The 12,895-nt window shown below is 35.2% G+C and overlaps 1 protein-coding gene and 1 long non-coding RNA gene across 6 annotated transcripts; one reads left to right on the top strand and one right to left on the bottom strand.

Annotated features, from left to right (window-relative positions):
* Nucleotides 1-268: 268 nt before the first annotated feature.
* Nucleotides 269-10,178, bottom strand: LOC126776513 (protein abrupt-like). 4 transcript variants are annotated; one of them, XM_050499102.1, is made up of 6 exons: nucleotides 9,841-9,997; nucleotides 9,536-9,592; nucleotides 7,797-7,937; nucleotides 3,299-3,475; nucleotides 2,220-2,499; nucleotides 271-1,661 (listed from the first exon to the last, which is right to left on the bottom strand). In XM_050499102.1, exons 2-6 carry the CDS (start codon nucleotides 9,536-9,538, stop codon nucleotides 1,441-1,443), a joined length of 822 nt encoding a protein of 273 aa, XP_050355059.1. In that variant the 5' UTR covers nucleotides 9,539-9,592; nucleotides 9,841-9,997; the 3' UTR covers nucleotides 271-1,440. The 4 variants fall into 4 exon arrangements, with proteins under 4 accessions (XP_050355056.1, XP_050355055.1, XP_050355059.1 ...); XM_050499101.1 differs by having other exon boundaries at nucleotides 272-1,661; nucleotides 9,845-10,178; XM_050499099.1 differs by lacking the exon at nucleotides 9,536-9,592 and having other exon boundaries at nucleotides 269-1,661; nucleotides 9,841-10,178.
* On the top strand, nucleotides 9,650-12,610 carry LOC126776542 (uncharacterized). Of its 2 annotated transcripts, XR_007669958.1 has the most exons (3): nucleotides 9,650-9,751; nucleotides 10,321-10,535; nucleotides 12,476-12,610. It is a non-coding gene; the product is annotated as an uncharacterized LOC126776542 (long non-coding RNA). The 2 variants fall into 2 exon arrangements; XR_007669957.1 differs by lacking the exon at nucleotides 9,650-9,751 and having other exon boundaries at nucleotides 10,311-10,535.
* Nucleotides 12,611-12,895: the final 285 nt, after the last annotated feature.

Genomic DNA, 12,895 nt, shown 5'->3' with positions numbered 1-12,895 from the left:
ATAAGTATATATTTTTTAATTTATTAGCACTATATAATCTTATTGAGACACTTTTCAAAAATAGGTTTTACCCTATTTCGAAACTACAATCGGAAAAACATATAATAAGTAATACCGCATCATTGGAACCAGTATTGAGTTATAAGTTGGTTTTATTAGAACTGCCAGCCGATATTCGTTAATAAAGATCAAACTTTTAATTACTTTGTATCCGTAATGTTATTAATAAAAAAACTTTCGATAAGAAAATATCATTTATTGATAATAATTATGATGTCTTTTATAAAATTCCTTATAATTAAAAAATGACTAGAGTAATTACATTGTATAGATTATGTATATGTTCCTAACAATATTATTATAACGCGCTTGCAGACATAAAAATATTTAGAATTTACCAAGAAAACTGCAGCCTATTAAGATACTATGAAACTAAAAAAAAAGAAAATATGTTATATTTTTATAATTATTGATAAAGTTTGTCAGCGCGGCAACTTTTTTAAAATTGGAATATATTCTATCCATTAAAGCGACTTTATAGACAATTGGTGCCAACATTATTAAAATGGTTTTACTAAATTTATAAATATGACGTGGCAAAATAAATAAATCATCAAGTAAAAATTAATATAAATAAGTTTGTCACAAATCTGATCTCAAGGTATATGAAAGATTTCGTATTAATCATTCGCGTAGACTTTAAAAAATTCAACCACAGACTACCCAAACATTCTAAACGGTGAAATAAAATGGTATTTTATAACAAAATAAAAGAATGCTGTGTTACCTTGACTTCGTTAGACATCGTTAAATGTCTGCCTTACTAATATTTGTTTTTAATATTGGTCTATTAACTACTCTCTTTGATTTATAATCTTTGATGTCATTTTTCGGTCTTAGCAGATTATCATCTTGTTTTCTACGATTCGACTAAGGATTTTTATGCTAAACGTATTCATAAATAACAACTGTTTGTATGTTGAAAATGGAACAACAGAAATTCACCAACAAACCAGCTGACTTTTTTTATGTTATAGGTAGGCGGACGGGCAAATGGGGCACCTGATGTTAAATGGTCACCATTATTAGACATTGGCGATGTAAGCAATATTAATCATTTCTTACACCGCCAACCATTGGAACGAAGATGTAATGTCCCTTGTGCCCGCGGCTAGTTCACCCTTCAAAACGTAACAATACTAATTATTGCTGTTTAGCGGTATATATCAGGAGCGGGTGGAACCTACCTAGACGGTCTTGCACAAAGCTCTACCACCAAGAAACCGAATGTAAGACTCTGCCAAATTCTCGTCTTGTAATGTAATCTCTGCATTGATGATATTGCTTTATAACTTTATGAAGAGAACGTTAAGAAGCATATTTTTATTGATTTTTTTTAATATTTTGGTCCAGAATATTCGGTGTATAGCGTTGGAGGCGTCACAGCGGGCGGTCGCGCAGAGCGGGCGCGTGTCGGTAGGCGACGTGCTTGCGCAGCGCGTCCCGCGAGCGCGACACGTGGCTGCACGCGCGGCACGCGTGGCGCCGGCCCGCGTGCGTCTCCATGTGCACGCGCAAGTTGTACTGGTTGCTGAGTCGCTTGTTACATATCGTGCACACTGAACTATTCGACCGCCATTTTCTATCGAAGTCCGGTGATTCTGGAAATTGAAAATAATGTTTTAAAGCGATTAAAATTTTAATATAAATAATAATATTATGATCATCTTTACATTGTTAGAGCCATGATGGGCCGTTGGTTAGATCGAGTGGAGCTAAACCGAAAATCGCCGGATAAAAATCGAATAAGTGTCAGGCAATTTTCATATGCTTAATTTATATTTATAATTCATCTCGTACTTTACGGTGGAAACCTCATAAGAAACCGCCATTTACAAACTATGTAATTGGAGCACCGTGGTGTACTAAGCTACGAACCTTCAATGTCACGTTTACATTCAAGTGATCACAACCGCCCATAGATGGCACTGTATGAAATATTAACTATCCCTTACATCGTCAATGACGTTGACTAACCCTTCAAACCAGAACATAAAAATACGAAGGATTCTATTTTAGCGGCAAAAATATGATGATTGGGTTGGTACCTACCATAAGTCTTCCACAAAGCTAAACCATTCAGTAAGCCGCATCGCAATCAATCGGTGCTCATTTAGTATATGTATAACCGATCCAAATATAATGTTTTTTCTACCTACCTAATGTAGGTATTGGAGGTGTTGTGATATCCGGTATGAAGCTTCCGACGCGGTGCGTGCTATAGAGGTTCTGTACAATCTGATCCAGCTTGCTGATTTTCTCTTTGCTATTTCTGTCAACAGGTTCAACGTATTCTGTAGATTGGCTTTTTATTTCATTCGTTTTGTTAACATCTGATTGGATATCGTTTGCCATGAAGTCTTGGGGGTCAGATTTTTCTAGATTAATAGGAGAGGCGGGTTCGTTGATCGTTTCTTGTGTTTGTGTCAAATTTGGGTTCTGAAAATAGATAAGTATGTTTGACTAATAATGAGCGTTAACTTTATAAAACAATAGCGCTTTATTTAAAGCATTGGATAGTCAACTTATTTATATAGAAGCGATACCCTTATTGATTGTCAAAAACATAACACCATATTTATAACAATACCCTGGGACATTATTCACACACGGCCATCTAATCCCAAATTAAGCAGAGCTTGTACTATGGAAATCAGACAACTGATATACTACATATACGACTTTTCTTATGTAAATACATAATTATATAGATAATTACACCCAGAGTCGCACACAAATATCTGTGTTGGGTGGGAACCGAACCTACAACCTTTGGCGTGAAAGGGAAGTATCTACCAACCACGCCAACCGGCTCGTCAAATATTTAGTAGTATTAAGTATATAAAGTCACATAAGCTATTGGACGATGACAGATGATGATGCTGAACGTTTTTTTGTAATGCGTTTGCTGTTGACCCTAATTTTTAATATATTGGCGAGTACTAAAGGACTAAGAATATGCACTTTGTCTTCTATGAGGCTCTCGTCTTAGGATGTTGTTGTGTGCTGTATATTGAGTAATGTGAGGTTGTAATAAATATACGAACTACGATAAAGTGTAAATAGGTCGGTACCTATTTACACTTTATCGTAGTATTTTATATCCTTTTGATTGGTGATAAGCTACTTATTTCTAAGGTAGTACCAAATCTGCTCTAACCGTGGTTTATTATACAAATTTTGCTACAATTTTAACTTAAATTTATTCTATAAGCTTCTATAGTTGTAGATTTCTTACGTTATCGGCGTCCGTTAGTCCAGATACTTGCAAAGTGTGAGCCAGACGAAGCAGGGCAGGCAGGCAGCGTCTAGAAGCTGTTACTTCGCCAGTATACATGAAAGTTAGAAGTAATCTCAGCTCAGCAGCTTCGCATCCCAACACAACGACTAAGGTATTGTTTTCAGCGTCTATTTCCTGAAAAACAAAATCCTTTATTTTTTTTATAATTATTTATATACTAGCTTTTCTTATGTTTCGGCTTATATTGTTAATCCGTCGGTATTCATATGTATTCCCTATATTATTGTTTCTACGTGTTATCACACGTGTTGCCACAGAGAAGAGACAACGCACCGCCACAGAGAAGAGACAACGCACCAAAACTCTCTGCTGAGACACTCGAGCTCATGAGAAAACGACGAGAACTACCATCGTTTTTGTCAGATAAGGCCTTAAACCGAACAATAAAAACGCTGACGCGACGCGATCTCCGACGCTCCAATACCCGTGCCATCAAGGCTGCGATTGAGCAAAATCGGGGATCGAAAGTGTTCGCTCGCAAGTTTGGGAGGCCGCGTCTGACAAAACTTAAAACTGAAAATGGTGGGGTCGTTACCTCTAGGCCTGAGATTATCGGAGAAGTAGAGAGGTTTTATGGGCAGTTGTTCTCTTCAAGATCGGATAAACCCGTGGGAATCAGTATTGATGACCAGCGCGCCCCTCTTATGCGCCATTACTCCGAGGAGCTCCCGGTCGTTGACCAAGGAGAGATTAGGGCGGCTCTAGAACAGCTTAAAAACAACAAAGCTCCGGGAGATGACGGAATCACAACAGAGTTGCTTAAGGCAGGCGGGACTCCGGTCCTGAAAGAGCTAGCAAGCCTCTTTAATTCCGTCATCCAACATGGCAAGACCCCGGAAACGTGGAGCGGGAGTGAGGTGGTACTGTTTTTCAAGAAAGGTGATAAAACCCTCTTGAAAAACTACAGACCAATCTCCCTCCTGAGTCACGTGTATAAGCTGTTCTCAAGAGTCGTCACGAACCGTCTCGCCAGACGACTTGACGAGTTCCAGCCCCCAGAGCAAGCCGGCTTTCGATCAGGCTACAGCACCGTGGACCACATCCATACTGTTCGGCAGATTGTGCAGAAGACCGAAGAGTACAATCAGCCGCTGTGTATGGCATTTGTGGACTACGAGAAAGCCTTCGACTCCATCGAAACCTGGGCAGTGCTCGACTCATTGCAGAGATGTCATATCGATTGGAGATATATCGAGGTACTGAGATGTATGTACAACGCCGCTACAATGACTGTCCACATCCAGGACTGTAAGACGAAGGCGATCCAACTGCGCAGAGGGGTGAGACAGGGGGATGTAATATCCCCGAAACTGTTCACCAACGCGTTGGAAGACGTTTTCAAAACGCTGGATTGGACTAGGTATGGAGTCAATGTAAACGGCGAGTACATCTCACACCTTCGATTTGCCGACGATATCGTCATCATAGCAGAGTCGCTGGAACAACTCACCGAAATGCTGCGTAGCCTAGGCGAGTCTTCCCGGTGTGTCGGTCTCGGTATGAACTTGGAAAAGACCAAGGTCATGTTCAATAGGCATGTCGTGCCGGGACCGATATACGTCGAGGGGAAACCTCTCGAAGTTGTTAGTGAATATACCTACCTAGGACAGATAATACAAGTCGGTAGGAACAACTTCGAGAAGGAAGCCGATCGAAGAATTCGCTTGGGATGGGCAGCATTTGGCAACCTTCGTCAAGTCCTCAAGTCGTCTATACCGCAATGTTTGAAGACGAAAGTCTTCAACCAATGCGTCTTACCTGCCATGACATACGGTGCCGAAACGTGGACACTAACTGCGGGACTAGTCCACAAATTCAAAGTCGCTCAGCGTGCTATGGAGCGAGCTATGCTCGGAGTATCTTTGAAGGATAAGATCAGAAATGAGATTATCCGGAAAAGAACCGGAGTCACCGACATAGCTTGCAAAATTAGCAGGCTGAAGTGGCAGTGGGCTGGTCACGTATGTCGTAGGACCGATGGCCGTTGGAGCAGACGAGTCCTAGAGTGGAGACCGCGAATCGGCAAGCGCAGCGTAGGGCGCCCTCCAGCCAGGTGGACCGACGACCTCAAGAAGGTGGCGGGCACCAACTGGATGCGGAAGGCGGAGGACAGGGAGCTTTGGCGCACCTTGGGAGAGGCCTATGTTCAGCAGTGGACAACGATTGGCTGTTGATTGATTGATTGATTTGACGTGTTATTTGTCAATTAGTTTACTTACGTATATTTTATATACCTTACTCACATGTAGCCTTGTGACGGTCTGTCCTAATTTCTTATCAAAGGTATCAGGATAAGGTCATACACAATTTAGTACTTTTTAAAGATTTGAAATATTCCTAACATTCTTTTCATTTTTTTTTTCTTTTTTTTACGATTTTTTTAATCCTAGCGGCATTTCAAATACTTCGTATCTTAAGCTATCTTACATATCAAATTTTATCTTATAGGTTTTATAATTACGTTACATATTGACAAACAGGCTATAGTGGTGCACTACGATATTATTAGGAGCAGTAAGATACTGCTCCTAATAATATCGTGCACCACTTATATCATTCGGACCGACAGATCCAATGTTCTCATGGTAAAACACGTGAACCGTAAACTAAGGTTGCGGGTTGAAACCTGTTCAAACACCAATGAATTTTGATGCTTCATTTGTGTTTCTAATGCATCTCGTGTTCGATGAAGGAAAAAAATCTTGAGGAAACTTGCAAGCGTCGGTGAAATTCCGCCAAATATGTATTCACCAGACCGTTTAGTGTAGTGACGGAGGCCTTTGCCTTGCTGTGGAAAATTTACCTACGGTTATACTATAACGGGTTCCGTTCTATCGATTGAGCACAAATTTTGTATTCAGATAAGCTTTTGCTTTTTATCTATGTATGTGTCTTTCCTGAAATAAAACGCAATTTTGACAATAGAAAAATTATAACCAATTTTATATTAGAGTCAAACGAATTAATTGTGCGAACACAATATGCAGAGGAAGAGGATTCGATTATATTTGCTTCATTTGCTCAAACGGAATAAGGGCAAAGTTTTTAGACATTCGTTCCATACATAGTTCGCTCAAAATGACACTCAGCAACGCTTTCATTCCGGTTTTATCGCGTTAAAACTCGAACATAATATGTGAAAGGTTTTATTATACTTGCATATATATCAAACATGACTGTTTAGTCTATTCCAATCGAAGAGGGAGTAAAGATAAACAAATCTTAGATTTACATATTCCATGCGATTTGCTAATAATAGCTCTGTTATATTATGTGTATAATACAAACACACAAACAATTGGGCTATTCTGTAAGAACAACTACATATATAATACCATCGTGAAATGTCAGAAAGTGACATGTGAAATGTGACATCGACCGTAATAATGATATTTCAAGAATACATCATCAAAATAGTATATCACCATAAATCGGTTGTCAACATTTCACAGGTGAGTCATTACTCATGAATCTGTAAACTCACTTCATTAGGTGAGTTTACGGAATAGAAGTGCAGTTCATGTTTAATATATCTTCATTTATAATACAACGCTATTTCACTTAACAAGTTATATCCACTTTGATTTTACTTCCAAAGTTTCGATAGCAACTTCGCCGACATTCAAGACGCAATTTTTTTTGAGAAATCAAATTGTAATAAAATTAAATTAACCTACTCTAAGCTAATGGGTCGGTATGAGCTGTTTTGTTGCATTGTCCGTTAAGACATTGTTTGCAATTAAAGTTTATTCATTATTCAGACAACAATAACGTTTTGTATTATAATTTGCATCGAAGATTATGTTATTGTGACATAGGTGCAACTTTATTTGTATTAAATAAATTCCAGCACGTTTATTATATGTCAATTTTTTGTTAGGATTATTACTCTGTTAATAAATTAATATAAAAATTGTCGTTTAATGTTTTATATTTTACTAATGCGTCCGCGGCTTAACCCACTTGTTAGATAAGGGGGGAAAATGTTGGTCTTGGGGTGAGGAGTTATAATAAAGAATTATGTCCTTTCTCGGGAATAGAAAGTTGCTTCAAAACAAATTTCATCAAAATCAGTTTAGTATTCTAGCGATGAAAGCGTAATACAGATAGAATTACTTTTGCATTTATAATATTACTATATTTTTTTAGCATAGATATGGTTAATTTGCCAATTGTTATAAGAGACATATATAAATACCGTCTTGGACTTTTCTAGTTATATCTATCTTTTATAGTTTTTATCTTAGTTTATCAGCGATAGTGAGGAAAGCGCCAGGATAGACAATAAACTCTTAGACTACGTTGAAATAATAGGCATCTAAGCAATATCCATAAAACACAAATCATATTATTAACAGTGTATATAGCATATGTCTACACTGAAACTTCCATATCAATCATATATTGATTTCAGAAAACTTTTGTAGATCCTCACCTTAAATAATTGTGCGAAATACTGGCTACAAGCGGCTAAAACCAGTTTATGTGCTCGTAACAGAGCCCCGCTGGCGCTCAGCGTGACGTCACTCAGGGCCCCCGTCGTCAACATGCGCCCTAGGGCTCCTATTACGCTTGTCTGTTGAATTCAAACGTATTTATTATTTTCGGGTAAATTATTAGGATAAGAATGTAACATTTTAAATGAATTGAGTTTATTATGGACCTTTGTGGTAAATAGCATTTTGTGTTCATGAATTATGTATGTGTGTATGCAAAAAAAAAATGTACAAAGAATAATTTTTACATTCGTATTTTTAACTTATAATGTTATACTGATAGTTCAATTTTGTTAAGAGGATCCTATTTTGTTGTAGTAGTTTATTTATGTGCCAGATGCATTTTTTTAATTTAAAGATGGAATGATGATTTTAAACAAAACTACTATACAATGCCAGTAGTAATTGAAGTAACTTTTTTACACTCAAAATACAACAAAAAAGCTCTTGAAAATGTTAGTTGCTTTTTGAATAACAAAATAAAAACTTGCAATTAATGTGACACATGTATTAAGCGCGCATAAGATCGTAGAGTTAGAATCGACAAAGTTCTGCCAACGCTAGACGATAATAGCGATATTATCAGTTGTCGTGAATATATTGCTTGAAACAATTATGTTTATTTCTATGAACATATATTCTGCTACTTGTTTCACAAGTATATGAAACTCTCCGAAAATGTTAAACAATCTTGATAGAAAGAGATCACTGTATATTTTCGAATATTAAATTCGGTAAATAAAAGATACACTTAGGTTTACTTTTTGTAAGTTTGCTTAAAATTTATTGTTAATAAACACAAGTTTAGTTACTAGCTCGCTAGTATGGTATTAATATTTGCTCTATCCGGATATGAGTTCGCCTCCAAGATTCATGTCACAAGGCCTAAAAGGGTGAGAAGCATTATTATTATATTTGTAATATAAATGCATACATAGGTCTTATTAATGTGTTGTTACTTTTTTTTTAGGATTAATTAGGATCGTATTAATTTTAAGTACTACTTTTAATTTATAGCGTTGCAAAAGCATTGCAATAAAATTGATATTAAAACTGTTTTCACATTGAGTTCAAAGAATTTTAATATTGTTGATTTCAAATACAATCACCAATGTTAAAATTCTTTAGCTATTGTTTGATTAAACATAATTAATTGTGATTCATTTACTGTTTATTTTAGTTATCTGTGCCAACATTATTTATCTGTAATCTGTATTAGCATATGGCGTGGCATTCAAATGACAATTAAATCGACACGGATCAGCTAAGATAATAATAGATGGATTAAATGTATTATAATTCTTGTTATAAGATTTTGCAAGTAATTAAACAAATAAAATAGTTCGAAACGTTTGGCATCACGGAAAATAATTGATTAACTTATTTTTAATTAAATTTCTCGTCATATTCTTATTATATTACTTAAATTATATAAGTTGGATATTGATTATAAGCTTTTCATTCGTAATTTATATTTAGTTTATATTAAAAATCATGCATTTTTTTAATCGCGGTATATTTATCAGTAGGCACCTAATTCTTAATTCAAAATTGTGTCATCGGTCAAGATTATAATAGAAACATTAAAACCGACAAGCGTTAAGCTAAAAAAACCAAAATCTACATACAATTACGCTTAATAGTATAAGTAAAAAGGTGGTGGGTCACTTGCTAGTACCATTTGTATCGTGTCCAATAAGTATCAGTGCTTCAGATAACACGGTCCTCAGTGTATCTGTAATTATTAAGAAATAAAAATATTTTTAATAAACAGATAAAAAACAAAAAACATAATTAATATCTCCAAATTAAAAAAAAAAAAACATTTTATTTTAATTACATTTTAGTCACGTGCTACAACGGTAAACAAAAATTATTGAAACAAAATATCAGGGTAAGAATAACATAAAACCTGTGCAGTGTAAAATATAGGAAAAAAAATCATTTGACAGATATGTATCGTGTATATAAAACCTTACTTACCCACCTGGTGATTGTGCCAGCGTAAAGAAAATTGCTGAGAATCATCATCCATATTGAAACTGTGCGTTTGATAGACTCACAATGACTGGACGAGCGGTACAGACAATATTATTGTTTAACGAATCCAGGCTGCTTTATTTTAGTCGGTACGCCTGGAAAACCTGTAGCCACCTATTTCTGGAGCTGATCTTATTTATAAATACAATGACATTCAGTGACGCGGCATACCAAAACTCATCCAAAAGCAGATTTAGTTCGCTCGACACGATGATTGGCATTGTTCTCTTTAGACTGATTTATTTGTAACTTTTTTTTTTTAATTGAGTATCGAATTGTTCTCAAATTGATCGTGTCAATTGACCTATTTCGTTAAATTGTTACGGCGATCGCAATGCTTTTATTTATTCATATTTTTTTAAATATTTAATTGATTTATGTTGACGCATTTATGCCATTAAAATAAAAATAAAACTTTGACAGCATTACAGATTAAAAATAAAACAGATGTTTTGTAAGCGCGGGAAAAACAGATTAACTCTTTGTCAGAAGGTATTATAATTTAGGCTAAAGTATAAAAATGGCTAATTTATCTGAATTTATTGATGACCCGAACTTTTTTCATATGGCTAAAACTACTATAGAAACGGAAATATCAAATATGAAGAAGGTAGTTGACCAAATAACACAAATGCGAGGTATGTACAGTAATTAATAAAAACAATATTAGTAGGCGTTTGTTCTTAATACACGAAAATAATAAACTGAATACAAATATTCTTAATAAAAACAAATAAAAATTTAACATTAACATAAGTTATGTACAGTTTAAGTCATTTGTAAGCATATTAATAAACTACGTCTACTCGCCCATATCATCAGACCCACTATAATACACATGACGAGTTAAAAATATTTTTTCGTTGGAACGATATTGGAATGCACACGAGCTATTAGTTAATTGCGCGGATGTTTTTATTTTTAAATCAATCATTCATCCTGGTTTTGTGTATCACTCATCTTCATATCGCCCTGAAAAAACTTCGGAAAACATAAATTCATTCATATATTATAAAAACACGTGTGCTGAATGAACGTGCAAGTCTAAGCCATCAATGCCATCTATCGATGACTAGGAGAACGTCGGGAAACGTCTATTAGGTAATTTTAATTTGCAAATTGGCTATTGATTAACTCTAATGTCAGTTTAAGTATGAAACACTATGCTTTTTTTGTCCTCTAAAGAAATAAAATGTAGATATGCAATCACAACGGTTTTCATTCAAGGTATATTAAATTTTTAAATCTTGTTTAGTTTAAGAGAAAAACTAAGTAATATTATGAATAATAAAGAAACAAGCATCGTGTAAACATGCCTATCGGTTCAACTAGGATGGGCGCACTTTAGAGGGCCACAGCCTATATGGCGCTGGGACACAGGCACCAACAATTAAAACAGCTTGCACTTAAGATAGGCAACACAGATTACAAAACGTGCCTCTAAATGAATGCACAAAGTTTGTACTGGACATATATTTTTTCTTACATTAAAAATGGATGCGTAAAATTCGAAATTTGTTAGAGGGCTGATGACCCTAGCTAGGATACTGATAAAATGGACCAAGGAAAGAAATATCAGGACTCTCTTTCATATACACGATGTGATTTGAAAATACTGAATAACTCGTGTTTTTGCCAGCATGTAAACATTATTTTAGTTCTATATATCCTATCCATTGGCTTCCATAATTAATATAAATTATTTATGATTTAGTTTTTCATAATATGTAGAAGAATTCTATATACATATTATATGAAAATATATTGTATAACATACAGTTTCCTAATGTATTGTTGCTTATATATGTTTCATATTCAAATACACTTTCACTGTATTTTTAATCATTAAATGTTATCACTGTTTCGTAATGTGGATGCTACCAAAAAGAGTTGATAAAACTCAGTAGTTACTTTTTAAAAATACAAATGAGACAAATGAAATACATATATGCAAATAACACTCACTTGGTGACACTATTATTACGATTTTTTTAAAAGAGAACGATTAGCTTTTTTTTTAATTATTATATCTATGACTAAAATCCCTGCAACAAAGTAGATTACACAGTTTGTTATATATATATATAAAAAAAAAACAAAATTAAATCCGTTGATGTAGTTAAGATCTCTATTAGTTTGTGTATCTGTGGCAGATAAATTAAAAACCAATTTGATTAGATGGGCGGACGGGCGATTGGGCCACCTGATGTTAAGTCACCACCGCCCATTGACATTGGCGATGTAAGAAATATTCTCACTTCTTCATTTCTTACATCGCCAGTGCGTCACCAACCCAGGAAAGGTTGGTGACGCATTGGCAAAATGATGAAAGTGAAAGATGTTATGTCCCTTGTGCCTGTAATTAAACTGGTTCACTCACCCTTTAAACTGGAACAAAACAATACCAAGTACTGCTGTTTAGCGATAGAATATCTGATGATTGGATGGTACCTGCCTGAACCATCCATGTAGCCGGGTTTGCACACAGCCCTACCATGATTGTTACCTGTCCTTAAAGCCTTTTTCCGTGCTATGGGATATATTGTCACTTTATTAACACAAAAAATGTTTTGTTTAGTGCAAGCGTCCCTAATATTATTGGAGATGATGACAACCATTGATGCTAAAACCTGGCAAGATATCTCATCGTTGATCGGGTTGACAAAGATCGATTTGACTGACGTATTCAATAAAAAAGAAATTAATGATATATCTAATAAATGAACATATAATTTATTTAGTTTTCTTTTATTTCACTGTATACGATAAGATGAATTATTAAGGGAACTGTTTTTTTTTTAATTTCGAATAGGTGTAGATGATAAAAGTCGCGTGAGTTTTCACCGATGATATCGGTTCATACACAGACAAGCATTACTGAATTATCATGTGTTTAATTTCTGTCGTGACGAAACCAGCGTGTCTCTAATTTCACTGAAATTCCGCAACATGTGTATCCAATTAATTAATGTGTACCCACATTGGAGCCACGTGGTGG

Source organism: Nymphalis io, chromosome 20, assembly GCF_905147045.1.
Source record: "Nymphalis io chromosome 20, ilAglIoxx1.1, whole genome shotgun sequence".
Classification (NCBI taxonomy): domain Eukaryota; kingdom Metazoa; phylum Arthropoda; class Insecta; order Lepidoptera; family Nymphalidae; genus Nymphalis; species Nymphalis io.
The sequence above is the reverse complement of the archived record's forward strand: the minus strand, read 5'-3'. Positions and strand labels throughout refer to the sequence as shown.

Bases quoted from the DNA above. Each gene is read 5' to 3' on its own strand.
- LOC126776513 (XM_050499099.1), bottom strand. From the start codon at position 9,888: ATGATGATTCTCAGCAATTTTCTTTACGCTGGCACAATCACCAGGTGG. The intron at 3,476-7,796 runs GTGAGGATCTAC...TTTGTTTTTCAG, and splicing joins ATTTCGCACAATTATTTAAG to GAAATAGACGCTGAAAACAA. The intron at 1,662-2,219 runs GTAGGTAGAAAA...TTCAATTTCCAG, and splicing joins ACCTCCAATACCTACATTAG to AATCACCGGACTTCGATAGA.